Consider the following 23255-nt stretch of genomic DNA (forward strand, 5'->3'; position numbering starts at 1 on the left):
CGTCGTGGTTGTTGTCGTCGATGATTGCTCTTTGGATGTGCTCAAGCAGAGCATTCAAGTAAATGAGAACAATATGGCCAACGAAAAAAAATTGTGTATTCTATGTAAGTCACACCACTTTCATGTGAAAATTATCGAAGGTTTTTGAATGTGGTGATAACTCTCCAACCAAAATAAAAATAAAACAAACAGAAAAAAAAACAAAAACAAACGATGGGAATCCGTGTGTGTGTGTGTGTGTATGTGCGGAATTGATTGTGTGTGTCTCTCTGCTCTCTCTCTCTCTCTCTCTTTGGTTTGCATACAATTTACCGATATGTGTATGCGTTTCGCGTTGGTTCGATCGTGTTCTTTCCGTCATGTCATATATCATTGTTCATTCGCTCGTACGATATGCTCGTTTTGGCTATACAGAGGCGCTCATTAACCAAAACAAGATAAAAACCGAATCTAAATATCGTCATCTTCGTCATTATCCCAAAACACTTTTGTTTTTGTCTCATTTCGAATGCCCATTTAAACATGAGCCTCGACTCTAATTTGTATATACATCCAAATGTGTATAATGTATATATACTCTCGTGATCTCGGCTAATTGAATGCGTTGCTGTACATCGATACCGAGAACCTCACCAAATATTTCAGACATCAGCACGTTTTACGGTGTGGTATCGACACAACTAAACACACATTTAACGCAATGTGGCCTGAACTTACGTCAAACGATACCGAGCGCGCACACACAACCCAACAAACACAAAAAAAATATGAATAATTCGGTCAAACAAACAGTTTTCGGTACATTTATATTTCGGGTCGGTGAGACCAAAATTTTCCAAAAGAATCACTTACCGCAATCAAAATCAGGCGGAGAGAGGCAGAGAATGAGCTTGAGAGCGTGAAAGAAAGATAGGCAAGCGGTATCGATGGCAAACATCAGTGCCGAACCTGAAATGGGATTTTTTGTTGTTGGTCGTACCAATGGCAACCATACAGTATAAATACTTGAATTGACAATATTTTTTGTTTGCCATGGCTCTGGCAATGCTCCTTATCACAATGTGTCCATATGGACCCAAAACTCGGTTCAATTTCAATTGAATTGTGTGTACGGTGTGTATGCGGTTCGGGATTAAACACACCCAATGTGCTGTGTGTGTCGCACACTCATTCATGCCAGTCGTTCTACTGTGCGGTGCGTGTTTGTTTTCAAAAATAGAAGCGGTCCATGTGTATGAGAGGCGATGACGTATTATCCGTTTGAATGTGCAAACCGTTTATGAGCGTGTCGAATACTTATCGGTTGTTCGGCCATTGATACATAGCTTCGACTCGTTCAACGCCGAATGGGAATCGTTTGTTCAAAGTCGAACGAACTAACCCATCATGCCGATTGTTCGGTGCTCTGATTTATTTACTACTACAAGTGCGTGACACATCGTCAGCCATAGCAGTTTCTCTCTCTTTCTCTCGCTCGCTCTTCATTCACTCACAACAATATCAGCGCCAATATACTCAATACACACTGTGTATATCGTACGCTCTGTGGTAAGAGTGTTGTGTTCACGTGAACTCGACTCGAGCATACACAATAAAAGACAGCGCACCGTACAGTGCTCCACAACTGCTGTTGGCCGCCGTTCTGTGGGCGATATCATACACATAGGAAAGAAAGAAGAAGAAAAAACTGCGTTCGATGATGTTGACTGTTCAGCTGTACAGTGTGAACACCGAACACTGTGTTCGGTTGTGCTTTCAGCATATATACAACGACATGGCAAATATTTCCATTTAATGTGTCAGATTTATTTTTATTGTTGTGTATATATTCACATCATAGTCGTCGTGGTCGTCGTCATTGTCGCTTACATTTATTTCATATATCCGTTCACATTTAGTACTCCGCACATCGTTGTCTAAGACAGTTAAAAGTCGTTATTAAACGAGCTCTGTAGCTATTTTAGTCAGATTTTTTTTACTAGTAAATTCCAAATCGAAAGACCGAGACCGATTATTTGCTACAATTGATTTTCAATTGGTGGAATAAATTTTTTGTCGCATACATAACTAGAACGACAATTTCACGGTGAAAACAGCTGTTTTGTCGTGTGTGTTTTTTTTTTATTTATCATCATCATCATTTTGAATCGGGAGAGCAATCCATTCATAAGAACGCAGCAGGCGATATAGTACGAATAGAGAGAAAAAGAGAGCGAGAGAGTAAGAGAGTAAGAGAGAAAGACAGGAATATAAACATCGTCAGCGATAAAACAGTGCAACGAGATAATAAAGAGTAAAAGTAACGTAATCAACACATCATCAGAGCAGAAAGGAAGAAAATCCAATCGGAAAAACCCAACAACCGCATACAATACACACTTGAGTTCCTCAAACTGTCACACAAAAGTCAAATTGATTTGATTTTTCGTCTCAGCAATTTTTCGATCAGTTTGAGTTTGACAATATATCGATGATATATTTGTGTAATTCTTTTTCGTAGACGTCGACGTCGTCGTTATCATTGTTGCTGTCATCATTATCATCATCAACAACAACAACATCATCGCCATTCAATCAAGCTTTGAATTTCATCGAATTCAAATCGAAAATCGATGTGTATTTTGCCATAGACCGACAGAGCAGCTATTTCGCTAGTGGTGGCCGCATATGGTTTAGTAACTTCTCCTATTATAACTGTTACTTATCAGTCACATTGGCTACAGCATACAAATAGACGCGCACACAGGAACTTAAAAAAAAATTGTGTTTCGTTTCGTTCGTTCGTTCATTCGGTTCATTCATTTGTTTGGTTCGCTTGTCTGTCTCGGGCGGCTCGCCGTAGTATATATTCGGTTATTAATTTGTTGTTCTCGCTCTTCGCTACACGGTGTGTGTCATTCGGTTGAATATCGCTCTCGTGCGCGCATTCGCTCGATAACATTTGTGTATGCATTACATTTATAAATTACAATCGCATCGCACTCTACTGGGCTATAAGAACCAAAATAACTGCACTTAGCGCTTTGCAAATGGAAACAACTCAATAATTGCCGATCTTAATCAACAACAATTCAATCCAATTCTCCTCCGTCGTGAGTGCTTGTGATAGTGTATGTGTGTGTGTGTATCTGTCTACAGAGCCAACAGTCGCAATCAGTTTACTTCAAGATAATCAAGTGAAAACTTCGCAATCACACACGCTATTGTTAAATCGACGTTTTGTTTTTCTTTTTACCGAAGCTGACGAAAGAGAAAAAAAACAACAGCACACAAACTAATTCCAGTAGTGAAAGAAATGAATTTGTGCAAATCGACGAAGCAGATAAAATTAATTAAGCCACCGATTTGAATAAGAAGAAGAAGAAGAAGAAGAAAATCAGACAAAACAAAATAAAAATAAAAACAAAAGTGATTTTTTATTTGTTCATGCAAATACGTATAAATCTAAGCGCATTTCTAGTAGAAGAATCCAAGTACCCGCAGTTACCGGTGTGACGTACAAAACGACACACACACAAAAAAGAAACAAAAACAAAATAAACACGACCTAATGTAAAAAGTTATTCAAAAACCAAATAAACCGAATCTGTGTCATTCAATCGAAAAGACTGGAACATTTTCTAAAAATAAACGCCAAATTTATGTGACAGTCAGTTAAAATAGTCAATTCAACGGCCCATTGTGTAAATTGATTTTCACATCGATCCAAAATAAAGTGGTAATAAAAGTGCGTAATATATCAGATAATTTACCCATAACACACATTGAAGTGTGTGCATTTCATCGTGTTCGCTTTTTTATTTGGCTGTCATCGTCTCTTCAATTATCGACGTTGATTTGAATGTGAATCGAAAAAAAACAGCAAATTAGAAGCAAGCACCATCAAACTTATTGATTTTTGACAACACACATTTGTGAACACGACACATAAATAATATGTTTAAATTTTTTGTGAATTCATCAACGAAATACATAATAAAATAACTGTGATCGTCGTACAGTGACATTCAGGACCAAATAGCATTGGGTGCGTTTGAGATAGAGAACGAGATAGAGAATAAAGCAAACAATTCATCCGATTTGTCTGTTGCGGAAGAGCATTTGAATTGAACGCGCGATACATATTGATACCATATTTCAAATCGTCGTCACAGACATTGCGACTACGTAAACGAAGTGCTGGTTGTTTTGCAAACGAAGAAATTGGCCGAGCGAGTGAAACAGTGTTTTTCTCTTTTTTTACTTGAACACTTTTAGTAAATTTAATGTGTAAGCCACAAGTGTTTTATTACAAAAATTGTGTTGTGTTATTTTATCGAAAACCTCGTTACACACATTACTGTTCCGTTTGGAATATCTTATTGGGTACAGTCTATCAAACGTGCAAAATTTGAAGTATTCGCAATTTGGTGCGCTTCACACTTAGCAACGAAAAATCATATTTTTCGTTTTCATTTGTAATTTTTCGTTCCATTTGATTAAAAACAAAAATTAACGAAGAGAATAAAAATAAAGAAAGGAAGGAAGAGGTGAGAGAGAGAGAGAGAGAGAGAGAGAGAACAAACGAGCGAGAGAGGAAGAGAGCCGAGCAAGAGGTCGATAGAGACGGAAAGGAGGAAAGTGTTAGCGGCGAGTGAAAGATACGGAGAGAAAATTGAGGGAAAAAAAACACACACACACATAAATCGGTTGTTGTTGCTATTTTGTGCATGTGGGTGAGTGAGAAGAGGACGGAATCATAGAATAAACAAAAAGTTTCACAAGGCAAACTACAGCTACGGTCGCATCACCGGTGTACACACATCGCTCGCAAATCGAAGAAAGTCGTCGTCAAGAGCGAATTCGACATTTCAGAAGAAAAAGAAAGAGATATAATTCCAGCTGCACAACCAATTACGTGCGAACAATTTTTTTGGACCAATTTTGCTGCCATATTGAACTGAGTGTGTTTTTTTCGGGAGGTGTATACTTCGTTCATCAATCTCTTATTCATACCAGGCAACCATTCAATTCGACTCGTCGTTAACAATACGAAATTTCGTCGTTCGAAAATCGAAGCAGCAATCGCATTGCGGAAAGTTCAACATCTTATTTATCGAATCGCATGGTATCGGTAGCAGCAAAGGCAGCCCCAACAACAAAATCCACCAGCAGCAGCAACAGCAGCAAACACACAACAGGACATCATAAACAGTAGAAAATCTAGAATTCAAACGTGTCTAGTTTGCTGTTCTGTTACGCCATCAAAACATCTAACCGAGAGAAGCGAGACCTTCAGCGACTTGTTGCGTCAATTGCTCACCCAATACACATATCGCTCTAGATAGCAGTAGCAGCAGTAGCAACAGCAGCACAGCTATTCTTTTGTTAGCTTCCACTCGTCTTGTGTGCGCTCCTCATTGCCGCCGCATTCACATTGTACTCTGTGTGTGAACATCGAACATTCAACATTCCGTTTCATCGCGTACCGAAGCGAGAGGCACAGCAGAGAGGCATTCGATATCCCAACGAAAGCGATTTTCAGTTGCTTTGGCAGGCATCTTTAGCAGCGGCAGCTACAGTATCAGCAGCCATGGAGCCAATTTGGGAACAGAACAATCATATAGCGCATCAAGTCAAGTACGAGAGGTGAGTGTGCCCCAATTTTGTCAATCATATACGTGTATCAATGAAGACGCCAATCGCCGACACGCAACCGGTGCACAGATATTTTCTATGCTTTTGCTTGTCTCTTACCAACGGCTTGGCCCCTCTCTTCCATAGTTTCTCTATAGAAAGAGATGCATGTGCATCAAACCAATGACGTTAAGATCACTTGAGACACACTTAACTTTGCCAAAAATCAATGAATGACACACACGGTATCTCAATTTTTTTTCTGACGAATTTGTTTGGAAAAATATGAGAAAGAGATCAGGGCTTCCTATGCATATACACACAACTCCATATTTCGCATAAATACGAGCACCATGCGTGCGTATGTTCGGTTTTGTGTGTGAACGATACACCGAATCACACGTCCACTAAATATACGATTTTTATTGAGACTAAATTTTTTTTCTCTTCATTTTCTATATTTATATAAAATTTATGCGCGAAAAGCAACAAACAGTTAAAAAGTACGAAATATATTGAGCTGAGAGTGAAACCAGTTTCAAGTTGTTTTTCCGTCACACAATCGCACAATCATTACTTCATTTTCACTTGTTGTTCCTCATTGCTTTTTTTTCTACGTACATATGATTATCGAAACGATGTGAAGAATCGTGAACAGAGCAGTATGTATAATATAATATGTGAGCAACAAATAGCGAACGGAAAAAAAGGCACAGAAGAAAAAAAAATTGAGCCGTCATAAAAATGCTGTACGATCGTACTGTTAAGGACGTGACTCCGATTAAAATATAGCAAATGAATTGAAGAAGGAAAAAAAATTAATATAAGTGACACACAACTGTATATAATTCAGTTTTGTAAAGCTGTTGTCCACTTGATTCGGTTTTTTCCTCTACTTATTTTCTTCCAATTGGCTTATGGCCACGATAAACGTGCGAGACGAACGACCGACCGTACGAACGAACAAACAGCAGGAGAATCTACTTAATCACAGTTATGAAGAGGGGCAATTAAATGGAAAAGCGACAAAAAGCTCGCGACAAATTTCAACGTTTTTCGACCACACATCGATCGATTATTGTGAATACGTATCACAAATCGCAAACTCAAAATGGCTGCAATATTCCTAGCCGAAAAAAATTCAATGTGAATTTATATTTTGTGTTTTCTTTTTATCAGTCGAGTACAGAGCAAACATGTTCAATTCGCTCGAAACGCTTGCCTCATCATATTAAAGAAGAAAAGACGCCAAGCCGTATATGAACAATTCAAAATTATTTCTGTTTCAGATGTGCCATTTCAGCGGTTTCGTAATCACACTTCTCAATAATTTTCAAATGCCGACACGTGATCGATTAGCATGAAGTTCACTTTGGCGATAAGAAATGTTAATAAAAATAACTAAAACTACATGCAGTCGGGAGAGAGAGAGTGAGCGCTGGCGAGAGAGCGAATATGAACAAAAAAAATTGTAGTGATCGCAATTTCCATACTTGATTAAAAATCCGATTTGTTGCGTGGCTTTTTTACGGTTATTTTGCTAAATTTAGCTAAAGCATATGCTCAAATTAAAACGCTAACTACTTTTAGAATCGGCAAATACACATTAATAATTATCGCGACCATATTTTTACCTCCCCCCCCTCTCTCTCTCTCTCTCTCTCGGTCGGTGTTTCTCCACTCAGACCATACTCTTGACAAATGAAATCCACGACACACAAAAAAATAATAATGTTATGCGGTGTTATAGAATTATAATCTGATCTGAATTATAATTAAAGTTATCTGAGAATTTGATTTGACTTTATGGGATTCGATCAACAAGTTTGAAGCATACTTGACGTGATATGGTGGCATTTTGATTGCACGATATTTTCAATTACATTCTTGAACTTCGGTGGGCTTTCTGCGAGTTTTTTCTTCTTCGTTCGTTCGTTTTTTCTTTCTTCCATTCCAATACATAAACACATTTGTTTCGCCTTATCGTTGGGGGGCTTTCAAACAATTTTCGTGTTCAATTATTATTATCATCAAACGTGTTTTATATTATATAGAATAACATAAACAACAACTGCAACATAATGCAAACCGATCGAAACCAACAAAAAATTTATTAAGAAGTCGAAGCGAATAAAAAAAATAAGAAGTAGAAAAAAGTCATCGACAAATATTTGTCTAAAAATAGAGTTGTGTTTCAAGTCCGAGCAACACCATGATGAAACACAAATAATATTCCATTCAAATTTTAGGTATATTTTTATACATCGATTCAGACAGACCATAATATTTATTCACGATTCGCATCGGGCGAGTGTGATTTCGAAAAATGATAAATTTGAATTTTGTCGCTTTTGAAACGAAATAAAAAGAGAACGAAGCATGCTTTGGTATGTGACAAGAACTCGTCTCCGGTTCGAAAAATTTGCGTATGCATACTTCGAACTCTATGATAAATCTCGTTTTTATCTAGTCATCTAATTAAAGATTTGAACAAGCCAAAAACAAAAACAAACAGCAAAGGAAAAAATTCAAAAAGATTGGGGGAAAAAACACACATGCAGAATCATTAAAAACGAACATTATGAGTTCGTAGGTACTGTTACCATGAGATAGATGTGTTAAAAGTATGACTTTACGTGTATTGTTTTGATAATCGATAGATAATGCAATCGTTGTGCTCAATGATAACTCAACGGTTCCGAGTGACTATGTCCTCTTTCTTTTTTTTTCTGTCTTCCAGAAGAAAAAAAAATCAATCTTATTCTCATTACTACTCAATATCGGTTCGCACAATGTTCAATTTGTCCCCTGATAATGCATCAACATTGAAATTTCATCATTTGTTTTGTGTTGTCAAGTGTGCGACACGTTTAAACCCGTTCGTCGTGCCACTACTCGTTTTCATTTAAAATGGCATGCGGATCGATACGAACCAAAAACGCCAACGAAAAAAAAAGAAGAAGCGACACAGAGAAGAAAAAAAAAAGAGCTGTAATATCGAAATAAAACAGTCAAAGCAATAACGGCAATAAAAATCACGTGAATTTGGAAGCGAATATCGTTACAAACAGGATTCTATTTTCGCATTTAACCAGAAATAAAATGTATATTGTGCGTTTGTCAATGGGAGTCTAAACAAATGGGGCGAGTGAGCGTGCGCGCGTGCGCGCGCTCACAAATCCAGAGAAGCAACAGATAAAAAGCAAAGAAAAAGATAAATAGAGACACACAACAACAACAAAACAACCGAAATAAATGTGTCCGAAATCATCATCATCATCAAGCAATACTCACTTAATGAAAATAGATTCATTCCGTTGGAATTTTGTTTTGCGGCAACAGGAGAAAAAAAAAACAACAACCGCACGGTACCCGAGTCGTCCGATCAAATCTCGCCCGAGATAGATATCTTATTGTGTGTGAGCTTGAAAAAAGCGGTATTTAAATGATAAAAGTCGGTGTGTTTGTGTGTGTTTTTCTCTCTTCTATTCGGTGCTGTTGTCTTGGTGTTGCCAAATTACGTCAATAGCCCCCACACACAGATACAAGACAATGCACTAATGGTATTTTTGAATTCGGTTTGGTGCCACAAACGCGTTCTCGTGCCGCTCATTCAATCACTTGCTCCTCTCGCAATGATTTCTCAACACCCCGAGAGCACACCGTCAGTGTGTAACTCTTTCATTCAGTGTGTTACCGTTGGCCCGTTCGTTTTCATTTTTGCACACACACACACACACATACCGTGTATCACATTTGACATATCTATTATATTACATTTGCATATTTTAGCGAGCGACACACACTCTATTATACCTGCATATAATATGTACTTCATCAAGCATTCCCTATTTTTGTTTCAGTCGCCTCTTTTTTTTCGGTTGTGTGTATCTCTTTGCTGCCTTTCATTAAATTAATGCGAAAGAAACGAAAATGACAAAAAAACCACATACTCACAGTGGTGATTAACAATGACGCCTGCAAACCGTTCGATGGAAAATCAACAATTCTTGCGAAATATGCAAATGCGAGTGCCATATGAATGGCAATTCGAATGGCAACAATGCACGTAGAAGAGAAAAAAACACTTACTTACACCACACAGTGCGCCGTCGAGACAGAATGGAAAAAAGCCGATTTTGTTGCGAAGACAAGCGCAGAAAAAAAAATATATAAAATGTTTCGAATCATTCTTTTCCGGCTCCGTGTCATTTATATAAATGAATAAACCGAATACTTGCCGCATATTCATTATCAGCGTTAAAAAAAACGTGATAAAAAAATAAAATATTAAAATAAGCGTCAGAGAGAGAGAGAGAGAGAGAGGGAGAGAGAGAGAGAGGAGAAACAAAAAATAAATACATTTTATGGGTATTTACTCGGGTGCATGAAATAATATTGCACGGGTTTGTACGAGTCCGTGAGTGTGTGTGTGTGTCGAAAAGGCGAATCCGCACGTTTCCCTCCACGTGAACTCGCCAAAACACGTTACTCATGATATGCTTGTTGAATTAACATTCATTTCTATCCACCATTGAATTTTCGAGATTCTTCTTTTCATTTTTATTTTCATTATTTGCGCTTCGTTTACAATCGCAACGGAAATGAGATAGAGCAATTTCGCGAGAAGAGTAATAGCAGAGCGAAAAAGAAGAAGAAGAAGAAAAGCACGGTTGAAAAACTATTTTCAGCATTCTTATGACACATCCAATTGGGTAGGTAGGTTGTATTTCAAATCAAGAATAAAATAGAATGTGATTTGCCTACGATATTGATCGAAGAAAAGCCACTTTTTTCGAATTCTGAATTTGTATGAATCACATAGACCCCCCCCCACAACTCTGTGCTCAATCACTCGTTTTGAAAACAAAACGAAACAAAAACAAAAAAAAAACATTTTTAAACGGATCGCAAGGTGCTGTTCCGGCTCTCATACGATTCGTTTTTCAATTGTGAAAAGCACACATTCCGTGTGAATTGAAAATCCTGATTGCGACCATCTCTCACATGATTTATCATTCAAATATCAATGCCTCAATTAAAACATGTTTACGATCATTTGATGGATGAATGTGCGTTTTTTTCTCCTGTCCATTTCGTCAACAAAACAGCAAAAATTCTCTACCTGAGCGATAGAGGTATTTAGTAATTGCGTCATATTTGTCGCGAGCGCAGCTCTCCTTTACGCTGGAGCAAAAACGAAATAGTTGACGGGAAACAAAGCATAAAAATAGCCGATGTGTCAATAAACACGTCACGTCTATTTTTTGCTGTCGCACCTCGCCCATTGAACAGTACACATACTCCGTTTTATATTCGGTTTGAATGCGCAATACTGACAATTAACCACGTATTCCGTGCAAACAACAACAACAACAGCACAAATACCGACCATAAACTAGTGGCACCGGTCGCGCGATGTTTTTTTTTATTGTCATGTCACATTGACAGTGCAATCCGACAAGAATTCCCCGAAATGTTATGCCAGATCGCATATTTGAACAGACCGAAAAAAAAGCAGTTGGAGGAAACTGAGATTTGTGCGGTTTTTGTTTCTGTTTTGGATTCAACACAAGTCTTGAACGTCGACATAAAATGTCACAACATCGACCACGATGACAAGAATAAATCGCGTGATAGAAACGTGACGCAAAAGATCAACCAAGGCCAATTGCTTGCCGTTGCTCGTACATAAAAAAAAACGAAACGAAATATGTAATTGTATGAAATCACTTTATTCAATGCACCCACATGCTTGCTCGCGTTTATACACCGTTCAGTTTCTTATCGGCGCGTTCGGTGTGCGTGTTTTTCTTCTTCTTTCTTCTCCTTTTTTTCTCTTTTTGTCTGTTGCTTTTTGCTGTGCTTATAAGCAAAAACTATGTTTGCTTGTTCGTCACGAATAAAACAGAGAAAGAAAGTGGAAAAGCGAACGCCAGGCAGTGACAGCGAAAAAGAGATAACGAAATCGAGAATGAATGCGACGAGATATTTATTGTTTCACTTATAATGTTGGCTTTTTGATGATGTTTCAGCGCCAACTATAACAACACACACACACACATCCATACTCGGCATATTATTATAAAAGGTGCACAGAAACCCGAACAAGAGTCGAGTGTGGCTTAATATAGATCCAAATGAATTTGCTTGCTAGCTTGTTTGCTTGCTTTCATTAGCATTTTCGAAATTATTCTCAAATAGCATGTTTTTCCCCGTCGAATGTTTAATTTACTATTCATGCAAATGACTTCTCCGTGCTGCCGCTGGTTGACACGTTCTATCTAACAAACAAACAAAAACATACTGCGCTGCACACTGATTCGTTGAATGAAACCATTTTTGCGACAACAATTTCAACAATCAAAGTGAACACCCGTTTGAAAATGTTGATTAGCCGAACGAACGCAACGCCAAACAAAGCGGACAAAAGTCAAAAATTGTTTATGTTTAATCCGTTATGTATTTTTTTCTTTGTTTTTTTTATTCACAACTATTTGTGATAAATTTCATGAAACCATTGACTGCTCGCTCACTCGCTTTCTCTCTCTCTCTCTCTCTCTCTCTCTCTCTCTCTCTCTCTTTCTCTCTCTCTCTCTCTCTCTCTCTCTCTCTGTCTGTCTGTCTTTCAACGATTTGCAAGCGAAATGAGAGTGCAAGCGAATATTCACTGCGACAGAAAGAGTATATTTTTATCTTAGTCGACAAATCACTAGATATTTGCATGTGTGCTGATTTTGCGGGCGACGTTCGACAAACAGAGGCTCTAGCTGCCGTTCGGTCGTCCGGCCGTTTGATCGTTCGAAATGAGAGTGTGAATTTCATGTGAGAGGGCACGTGCCGTTTATGAAAAATACTTGCAAGTGAATCATTCATCAACGAAAATGGTTACGAACACTTTTTTCCATCGGTTTGTGTGGCTTATTGATTTTGAACGGTGCCCGTATTGATTGAACTCAACGACACCGTTTATGTTGCCGTTTTTTTTTCTGTCCCTCTTTCGAACCGATTCAATTGTTTCAGTGACATTCTAGAAAATAGTTTAATACTTAGAAGACATTTACCCCACAAAATACCGTATTTAATTGATTTTTCTTGCTGCTATTCGTGCTTTATTGTCATCAAATGAATGCTTTGACTATTTTTTCTGTTGCTGTTGTTGTTGTAATTCGAAATGAGGTTCAACGATTCGGATTAATTTCATTTCGCCGGCTAAGCTGTTGCAATTTTTTTTTTTTTTTTTGCAATATCCGGTTCAACGAATCCAATTCTTTGTGAAGTCTCTTTGTGAAGACGCGATTGCGTTCTCATTCTCAGAAAATTATACCACGGAGAGCGAAAACAAGCGAGTGAAAGAGAGACAAAGAACTTTATACACACAATAAAATAGCGAGGGAGATCGAGAGAGAGAGAGAGAGAATGAGTTGGCTAATGTGAAAATATGAAAACCTTATGAAACGGACGGAAAAAGAGAATGAAATGAAAAAAAAAGTTTCCACAAACAATTGGTTTTGATGAGCTTCGATTTTCTGCTATCCAAAGCTCACTCACTCACAATTTTCTTTGCCGTTCGGGTCAATTTTGATTATTTCGAAACACAAACCAAAGAGCGAAGTCGAAATTTCACAAATCATACACCAAAAAAAGAATCGAAACCACACAGCAGCGAATATACAAACAAAAACATGTCATACAAGAATTAACCTTATCGAATAACGATTTTAAATTGAAAATGCTTAAATGATCCTAGTCTTCCGACACTTTTTTTTCAAGTTACCTTATTGATTGTTTTTCATATTATTTATTTGTCTACATCTATTTATCTGTTTATTTAAATTTATTTAGATAAATCCTACACATTTACAAATCCTAATTCTTACCTAGGGGGAAAGAACTATTGGTATATTTACTTCATTGACACGTATTGACAAATATTCACAGGCATTTGCACTGCATTCCGTAGTGTTATTGTTGTTGTTTTCTTCTGTTGCTTCGTCTCGTTCGTGGCGAGCAGGAATGACAGTTGCAAATACGCACATTTTATTGACCATATTTGCATGCATTCGCAGCTAGTTATTCAGCGCATTGACACGCATTGACGCCTATTGATCCAAACTCGGTAGAATATGCGATTATTTACGATATTTATATTTTCATTTACTCAGTTCTTTCCCCCTAGATTCTTACCTATTCGATTCAAACTAAACTCAAACTCGAACTAAAATATGACTACTGTAAACTATACATACAAAAAAAAACAAACTAAATTTTATTTGTCTAAAATAATGTAAACTACCTTTCTAAACAGCCAGTATTTGGCGGTGCCAATAAATAATAATAATAATAATTTCATTGGAATGGATTCCATGCCGGCTATGCATATGATTAAATACTATTTTTAGTGGCAGTTTGTTTTGAATTTCGGTGATTTTTAAATTCATTCAAACAGCGTAACAGCAAATGAAGACGAACTGACCCACTAAACTCAATCTAAAATATTTTAAATGTCAAAATGTGCTTTCGATCGAGAGAATTTTTTTTCGTTGTTGCCGCGTGTGTGAGTGTGTTTGTCGTTTTGAAAGGAAAAGCATGCCAAACCCTCTATAATATATTACATTATACATGATGTATAAAAATAATTTGGGTAAAAAACATGAAAAATACAAAAACAATGCAAACAATTTAGACGCTGGCACATTGCCGGTCACGTTTCGGTTTTACCAAACCGAAAAAAGCAATAACAACAACAAATAAAACGGTATTGGTTGGTATGTACGCAAAAATTGGCTAATCGCCTGTCAATTTTTCGCATTGCCGGTCACAGCGGCGTTGAATGCAAATCGCTGCGACAATTTCAAAATCGTAAATGCGATGCAGCATAAAAATACCGCACACTCATGAACTCATTATTATTTTTTGTTTCCTTTTGGACACCAATCAATTAGTTCTCGTTTTTTTTGCTTCAATTTCCACTTATTTACTTTTTCGGCTATAAAAAGCTTTCAATTTCAATACAATTTTATTATATTTCGTTTGAATAATCAACCGCAAGAAAACAGCAAAAACATGGAAATTCCATAAAATTTTAACAAAATTAGAACGGTGAATCGATGATGGGGAAAAACAAAACACGACAAACTCATATAACATAAACAAAAATAAACATATATAAAAAGCAGGAATTAGACGAAATTGTATAAAATCGGAATACATGGCTCACTGTACAAAACACACATGAACATGCTTTTTATAGATTCGATCGAAAGCCGAAAGCATTCGTAAAGTACACACACAGTACATACACACACACACATGCCGTGCATGGCAATTAGTGATCGTGTGTATGTGTATGCGTAAGTGCAAAGTGTCGTTTTGTTGGGTGTTGATTTTGTTTGAAAAATTCAGAGTCGAAAAGCGATAAGCGGATGTCTCCTGTCTGTAATCGCATAGCATTAATCTATCATTGCTGCATATTTTGCCATTCAAAATCAATTGAAACATTGAGTGTGGCGAGCAGTTTTTTTCCCTTCTTTTATTTCGATTCGTTCATTCAATTCAAACAAAGCGCATATATTTTGACTCATCTTATCGCATCAAATACGTTGTATTTCATTCGTTCGTTTGACAATTTGTCTTTGAGAAGTTTCGCTTTGTGCCGAAACTTTTCACATTATACATGTACATGAAAATGGATGGATAGATAGATAGATAGTGATCCATACCACTTGAAATGACTCGGTAATAATGTCATCCAGCACACAATTCTATTCAGAGAGAGAGAGAGAGAAAGAGTGTGTGAGCATATGACAAGCAAATACACAGACACGAAAAAAACAAAATACTTGCATATGTATACAGTGAGAAAAAAAAGAGAAGAGAATACGGTTGGTTGGTGCTTTCGTTCCGGAAACAATGAGCATGCAACGAAACAGGAGCATTCAGGTCATCGTAATCGTTTGGAAATAGATGTTTACAATCAAAAAGCACTCGAAAAGCGTGTGACTCAGATGCAAATGTTGTTTTGTTACCAAGCGCGAAAACCCCAGAGCGAGCGAGCAAGAGAGAGAGAGAGAGAGTAAGCGAAATAAACACATTCAATTATATACAGACATGATACGCTCACTCGCTCGCGAGCCGCGCACACACATCCATATGATAATGACACGTGATGTTTATAATTAAGTATTTTTATTGTTGATTTTCCATAAATATTCGAGAATGAGAGATAATGGATGACGTGTGTTGACTTGGCTTGTTAAATCACCATAGCCAGACCTCACATCGATTACAGATATTGTGTGTGACAGTGTGTGAGCGCGCGCACGGTCTCGCGCATTCGAGGTGATAAACAATCTCATCGCCTATATATGTGTATATGCTGGGCGAAATTGTTGAAACCACTTGTGAGGTTGTACGCGACAAATCTCATCAATTTTTTTTTATTCATTTCTGTTCTGTCGTCGACGTTCTTCTTCTTTTTCCTATCATTTTTTCATTGCTTTTCATTTTCGTTTCGTTGGCCGTTCAATTGTTGTGTGCATGCACGCGTCGACGATTTGAGCTTACACTTGTACGATAAATAATTCAATTTTTTGAATTTTCGAATAAATATATCTTTGTTGCCTTCGTAAACAAGATGTTCAATCATTGTACTCGTTTCATATCTGTGATATCGATGCATTGTCACTTAGTGCCGCCGCCGCCGCTACTATTGTCGTATTTTCTCAAGTTATTGTCGTCGTCGTCGTCATCATCATGTTTTTCTTTCTATTTCGGCTTTTTGTTGTTGTTGTCCTTTGTGTTCGTCATTTTTCTTGGAGGCAGTATTGCGTAGAGCCATTCGTCGTAATTTTGTGCGTCTGTTTTTATCTTCCATCACATTTTTTGGCACTTCGTCAGCACTTGTTGCTCATTACTGACGACTTATTGGTTTCACTTGCGTAAATGTCGTGTTTGTTTCCACACATCCACAACACACACACACACAGCGGCTCATTTACTGCAATGATAAAAACTTGGTACTGACTATTTTATAGTTAAATTGGAAAGATGTGGTGTCTGGATTCTTGGCTCTTTTGTTCGTTTCATCTCGAAAAATGTGTGTTTGCCAGAAATGAAGCGCTTTTGTTTCGCATGTGTGAGCAAATAGACGACTATGACGTTGTCGACGTCGACGACGATTGCTCAACTAGGTTCACATTGTTTTCGCCCTATACATGTATATTTTCCAATCTCGTTCATGGAATCTCGACAATTTCGCAGTTCTCGCTCTCTAATAGTTGTTGTTTTTTTTGTGGTTCAAGTGAATTACAAAACCAATTGCGCCTCGATTCTAGCGCTAAGTTCATTAAATCCTTCACCAGCCGAGGTGGCCGATAAGCGCTGATAAAATGGAAACGAAACAAAAAAAAACCTCATTGAATTTCATTGACCAGCACCCGACCCAACTGCTGAATATATACGTCGCTGATATTTATTTATTTATTTATCATTTCATGCAAATGTACCCTCACGTGAGGCGAGAGGGTACTCTCGTTTTTCTTTGAACAACCAACTCGACACAATCTAGCACGGAAGTTGAATGCGTGATGATGTTGAATGCATGATGAATAGAACACGCTAAAGTTCAACGGGATAAATGAATCCCTATATCACATCACATGCCATCGCATTGCGCACACACATACACGTGGACGTGTTTATGCAATCTCAAGCGCACATCTAAAGTGAGAGTCAAAATCAATGAAAAATAATAAGAAAAAACACATACACAGCCAAGAACAATCTATTGAAAATCAAACAACAAAACAAAGATTCACATTTTTAGCTCGAACAACTAAAAATGCTTCACCGAACAATTGGGCTCTGTTGCCTGCCAGCCTGCCTGCCTGCCTGCCTGCTTGCTTGCATGCCTGTGTTGTTGATTGCGCAAATTAATTCATCGAGAGAAATGAATTAAAAATAAATCCAAGAAAATAAAATCGAATTTCTAAAAATAGCCAAAAAAAATAAATCACGTTCGAAGTACGTGTATCGATGCCAGTGTCAGGCAATTTCCATTATACAGCAAAGGTGCCATTTGCGCTCTCACTCTTTCCTCCATGTTCACATAAACATTATTGTAATTATTGTTATCCGACTTGAATCGTTGTTTAGCGTCATCGACGTCGTCGTGCTGTTCAACCACTTTACCCCCCTTTATTTAAACATTTTCTTGAATTGTTGGGTAAATGCGGAGCATTTTATTGTGTGCTAATCAAATTTGAATAATTGAAACTTTAATCAAAACAAAGAAAAGCGACTCCGACACAACAGAAGGATAAGAAGAAGAAGGAGTGAATTATCGCGCATTCGCTCGCATTAAAATTGAAATGTTCGAGTCACGTTCATGTTTAGGTAAACAGTGTGTTTATTTTTTTTTTTGGTATGTCTCTCTGTCAAAGAGCTTTTCGGTCGACCTCTATTGAATTAATAACCTGAAATTTTGGATCAATAAAGCCAAATAAACGATTGTATCGAATCATCGAATGATATATAGTTGATCTATCAATTGGATATGACTTGTTAATTTCTTTTTTTTGTTAGTTATTTTGTCTGGCTATTTATCGATCATCGGAAATTGATTGTAGTCTACTTTTAAAAGCAGATGCCATCTCAAAGCCAGCCAAATATTTATTTGTCATAAAAGATTCGATTCTCTGCGATTTTATTTTTCTTACTTGTTCTTCTTCTTCTTCTTCTTCTTCTTCTTCTGTTCCCCTCTCGCTCTTGCTCTCGATTGTGAATGCAGTGACGACTACGACGTTGACGACGATAACAGAAAAACAGCAGGACTGAGCGCGCAGGGAAAAACAACATTTCGCAAAGTGTGAACGATTGAATGAGTAAACAGAAACGTGGATATGGCCACTTAAAGAGTTCATGGTTGTCTTTATTTTATTATCGTTTTTATTTTTTCTTCTTCCTTCGTGTGTGTGTATGAGTGTGTTCAATTCAAACGAAACGCTGTTTGGTCATATTGCTATCGATCGTATTGAGTTTTACGTATTTACCGAACATGTCGCGCAGTTGATAAACTGACAATACATTCTATTTTTTCGTTATGTGGTCATCATATGGAGCATTGGCGGCCCACAGATTATTATTATTATTTCGTTGTTGTTGTTTTTTTTTCGTTGAAATTCATTCGCGAATCCCAATCAGACACACAGCCAACCGAAGATTAACATCATTTGAAGTTTTACTCCTTTTATTTGCGTGTGTGTCTGTGTCGCGCATCGAAGGCGAAATAAAAAAACAAGACGAAACAATTGCTAATGTGATCGTACGAGACGGCAACTGAGTTCGCATGACACGATTTGATAACACCAAAAAATGTTGCAACAATTTTTTTTTTGCGAGCGCGTACCATTTTGCACAGCACGACCATAGCACAGTGAAATGACAGAAGAAAAAAAAAACAAATATAGCCTCATTGGTTTTAATTGGTCACTGATATCATTTTTCAACATTATGCGAACAAAATCGGCAACTTTTTTTTTGACGTATCGCTCGTGCTGCGAATATTTTTCATAAATATTTTGAAATGTTTGATCTGCGTTCGTCATTTTGTGACTTAGACAAATGACATACCGAACGTAACTTGATCTTTAGCCTTATTTTGAAGTGCATTATCAATTTTCGTTGGGGTCCAAAAACCATTCGAAAACATCATAACATTGAACAACAAAAGGCGAGAATTTTCTCTCTCTCTCTTTCTCTCTCCTTCGCTCTGTGTGATTTTTCCTCTTGCGTCTGAGTTGAAATCAACTGAATCTATCATGTAATTCAGCTTTCACTATTTATTCAATCGACTAATCAATTGGTTTGAATTTTCAATCTTTGTCGTTACAGTGATGCCGCTTTGCCTGGATTTTCGTACTGCGGAGACAATGGTTTGAATTTCTCCACAAATAGCGCCAATTACAGCGAAGATGATGCCGACTTTGCACCGGGTAGACGAAATAAACCGTCCCGTGTAAGTGAAAATTAAAATGACCCCAGTTCATATAACACACAAACTCTTATCATATTTATTCGCATTCCATTTTTATAATCAATTTAATTTCCATTTTTTTACGCTATAGCAAGATCCACTGTCGCATCGTATCATTGAAAAGCGACGACGTGATCGTATGAACTCTTGTTTGGCAGATTTGTCACGTTTGATTCCGCCGCAATTTCAACGCAAGGGTCGCGGCCGTATCGAAAAAACGGAAATCATCGAAATGTCGATACGTTACATGAAACAGCTGCAGAATCAGGAGTGTTTGCACAAAGAAAACGTCTATCGAATGGGCTACGACGAATGTCTACAGCAAGCGGCCAATTTCTTGTACAACACACATCGCGATATCTGCTTCCAACTAATGGACCATTTAAAGGAGCATTCCAATGATTTCATGAAAGGTAAATAAAAAAAACCAGCCATTTGATTGATTATTTTTTTAATGGAATTGATTGAACATTTTAAAATTCACGTATCGCACATGCATTTTTGGATTATGAAATCAAATCAAATTTCTTCAATTTTTACGTTTTTTTTTTCTTTCATCTTCTCTGCAGCTGACTTTTGCAAACAAAACAACAATGCTGATTCGGTGAGTGCATCGAGCGGCAGCCCACCGACAAATGTGTATCACAATGCAGCTCCAATGAATCAATTACGAAACATGCTATTGACCGATATGGAGCACAGCAACAGCAATGATCACAACGATGTTAAGGATCTGAGCTTCCGCTCAAATCAACCGCAACAGGCGGCCGTTATAACGTCGACCGCACCGCCAATTGTGCATTTGGACACGAGTAATCATGATTTTGATTCGTCACGTGCATCATCCGTACACGCTGATACGGAAATATCGAATGAAAAAACCGATAGTACAACGCAATCGGTTCGTGTACGCAAATTGTCTGAATCATCGCATCCGGATCATGAGCATCATAATAATTATAAATTCAAGAATTATATCCAACAGCGATTTTCACAGGACAACAATAGCCATCATGACGGTGAACATCATCATGGTGATCATCATGGTGATCATCATCACAGTGGCGATGATACGACGGCAATTAATTTGGTACACGAAAATGGGCAAACAATCAATGAAAAAAATGGCGCATTGGACGAAACGTCGGCTGGGCCGCATGCCAAAAAAGCCAAATTCTATGATTTTGCCAACGAGTGCAGTAGCTGTGACGAAACAAAACCAACCACCAACGGTATTACCGAATTCAAATCCGAACCGCTAACCAATGGCTATCAAATGTTCCCGAAACCAAATAATAATGCCACCAACAATACAACGGCCCGTTTTCCACACAATCCAGTTCCAATATTTGCATTACATTCGCAGGGCCGACATTATGTGCCACTCAGTGTTGATTATGAAACGCTCGTACCGTACTTAGATGGTTTCGATTTAATAGGAAAAAATTGCGCGCAGATGCCGCCGTGCCATTCAGTCACCATTTCAGTTAACTTTACACCACCAACGACGCGACCCAAACTGACGAATGCCGTGTGCAACAGTGGTCGCTCGAAAGGTGATAGTTTAGTATGCAATGGGTGGTAAAGATAAATGGCAAAAAAAAGAAGAAAAAAAAACAAAGAGAAAAAAAAATTTATCAAAATTATTATTAAACAAAAGAACGTATTCTATCAAATTAAAAAGAAAAGGAAAAAAATTTATTGAAGAAAAAAAAAACAGCTATTTTATGAATCCAAATTATCAAAATTATCGGAAAAAAAGTTTGTTGTGTCATGGAACAGGGATATGCAGTATTCCAGCTAAAAAAAAATCACAATGTTAACTCGCTGAACTCAGTTGTATCACATCATTTAATGCAAACTATGTCCGTTTGTACGACATATTTAATCGACATTCATTGAGTTGGAATACATGCTTTTCAGTTAGGAGCAGCTCCCATCATTCACAACAATCTAATGAAAATTGATGCTCAAAAAAACCCGTTACACACATTTCATACTTTAAGATCCTCAATTTCGGCGAGTAAATTAAAAGGTTTTATAGAAAAAAAGAAGAAGTAGCAGAAAAAGATAACCACACAATGTAAACGAACTCTATAGCAATTATTATGTCAATGAGAGTAGGTGGATGCACAAATTACTAAAGAGAAGAAAAAAAGAAACAAGTAAACAATAATAATGATATGATGATGAAAGAAAAAATAGAGAAACAATTCTACCATTTAATTATTTAATAAAATCGACTGATAAACGATCTACGAGGAAAAGGGAATTGATGATATGAACAGAGCGCGAATCAGTAGAAAAGAAGTAAAAAAAAAATTAGTAATTTTTGATACGAAATTTAATGAGATACAGAGGAAATAAAGTTGTAGAAAAAAAAGAAGAAGAAATATCGAGCGGATAGTTTGTTAGACCAATATTTTCATAATAAATGGCAACAAAATGAAAAAAAAAACACATACACACGCAGGAAACAAAAAAAAAAATTGATATAAGCCATATTTTTTTCTCGATCACACAGATTCGTTGTTTTTGTGCAATTTTTCTTTGTTTCTTTCGCCAAGACCACTTTGAGTTTAGTTTCATTGCCCATCATTTTGCAAATAGCTTGAATTTTTTTTTTCGTTTCATTTCGGTAGGCAAATCGAGTATATACTTTTTCTTTCGTTCCAATCATTTTCAAGTCTTGCATAACAACTTCATTTTTTTTTATATATTCGTAATGGTGTACCAATTATAAAATAAGTGATTTGTAAATGAATACTTAGACTGATGCTGCCATAAGAACTGAATGTTTTCATTTAATTATCAATATTTTTTTTTTCGTTTGATTTTCTCATTGTTAACAGAAAATTTGAAGGAAAAAAGAATATTGCGATTGACAGACGTGTTTGTATTGCTGCAGCAATACTTTACTTTCCTTTCCTCCTCAAAACAATGTATTCTATATAAACGTTGAAATGTAAATAAAATATGTAAGTGTAAAACCAACAAAAAAAAAACAAATTTTCGGTGCGTTTTATTTTCATTTTTCGGGCGTTTGCAAAATCCTTAGCAAATCGTTTGTAATTGATGAGGAAATATTTAAATTCGATTTCCCAGCGTCGATTGAATTGTTCTTTTTTTTCTGTTTGGATTGAGCATGATAAAGTAAATACAGACTCATGGATCGTGTGATCGAAGTCACGTAACGAATTTTTTTTTCCCATTAAATCTGTGATCATTCACCTGTGAGCCAACGCCAGCAGCTGAATCAAGTTGACTAATTTCAATTGAATTGTTGTCTGGTATATTTTGGTAGCGAGCGACATATCACTGACACGTTTTAAAATGTTTGCTATAGCATTTAAAAAAAAAGCCTATAAAACGCACGGTATCTTGCTCCCGGCAATTTTGATTATTGTCCGTAATCGCCTGGGCTTTTTCACCTCTCTCTTTGAACTAACAATTACTTTGGACTGATGTAATGAACAACAAAAAAATCCTGTAAAATTTTTTTACGATATTCGATTGGATGCAGTTCCGGAAGTTTCGAAACATTCGTTTGAGTAACAATTGACATTTCGACGTAAATTCCCATTTGGTTTCGGTGAAAATGTCA

The 23255-nt window shown here is 37.0% G+C and overlaps 1 protein-coding gene across 1 annotated transcript; it reads left to right on the plus strand.

Moving 5' to 3' along the window:
• Nucleotides 1-856: 856 nt before the first annotated feature.
• On the plus strand, nucleotides 857-22660 carry LOC129577829 (transcription factor cwo). The gene is made up of 4 exons (XM_055465504.1): nucleotides 857-5628; nucleotides 19510-19633; nucleotides 19743-20064; nucleotides 20221-22660. The coding sequence occupies exons 1-4, from the start codon at nucleotides 5573-5575 to the stop codon at nucleotides 21234-21236; spliced, it is 1518 nt and encodes a 505-aa protein (XP_055321479.1). The 5' UTR covers nucleotides 857-5572; the 3' UTR covers nucleotides 21237-22660.
• The last annotated feature ends 595 nt before the right edge of the window (nucleotides 22661-23255 follow it).

Source organism: Sitodiplosis mosellana, unplaced genomic scaffold, assembly GCF_009176505.1.
Source record: "Sitodiplosis mosellana isolate CC-2019 unplaced genomic scaffold, AAFC_SMos_1.0 Smas_scaffold_6226, whole genome shotgun sequence".
Taxonomy (NCBI): Eukaryota; Metazoa; Arthropoda; class Insecta; order Diptera; family Cecidomyiidae; genus Sitodiplosis; species Sitodiplosis mosellana.

Bases quoted from the DNA above. Each gene is read 5' to 3' on its own strand.
- LOC129577829 (XM_055465504.1), top strand. From the start codon at position 5,573: ATGGAGCCAATTTGGGAACAGAACAATCATATAGCGCATCAAGTCAAG. The intron at 5,629-19,509 runs GTGAGTGTGCCC...TTGTCGTTACAG, and splicing joins CATCAAGTCAAGTACGAGAG to TGATGCCGCTTTGCCTGGAT. The intron at 19,634-19,742 runs GTAAGTGAAAAT...TTTACGCTATAG, and splicing joins GACGAAATAAACCGTCCCGT to CAAGATCCACTGTCGCATCG.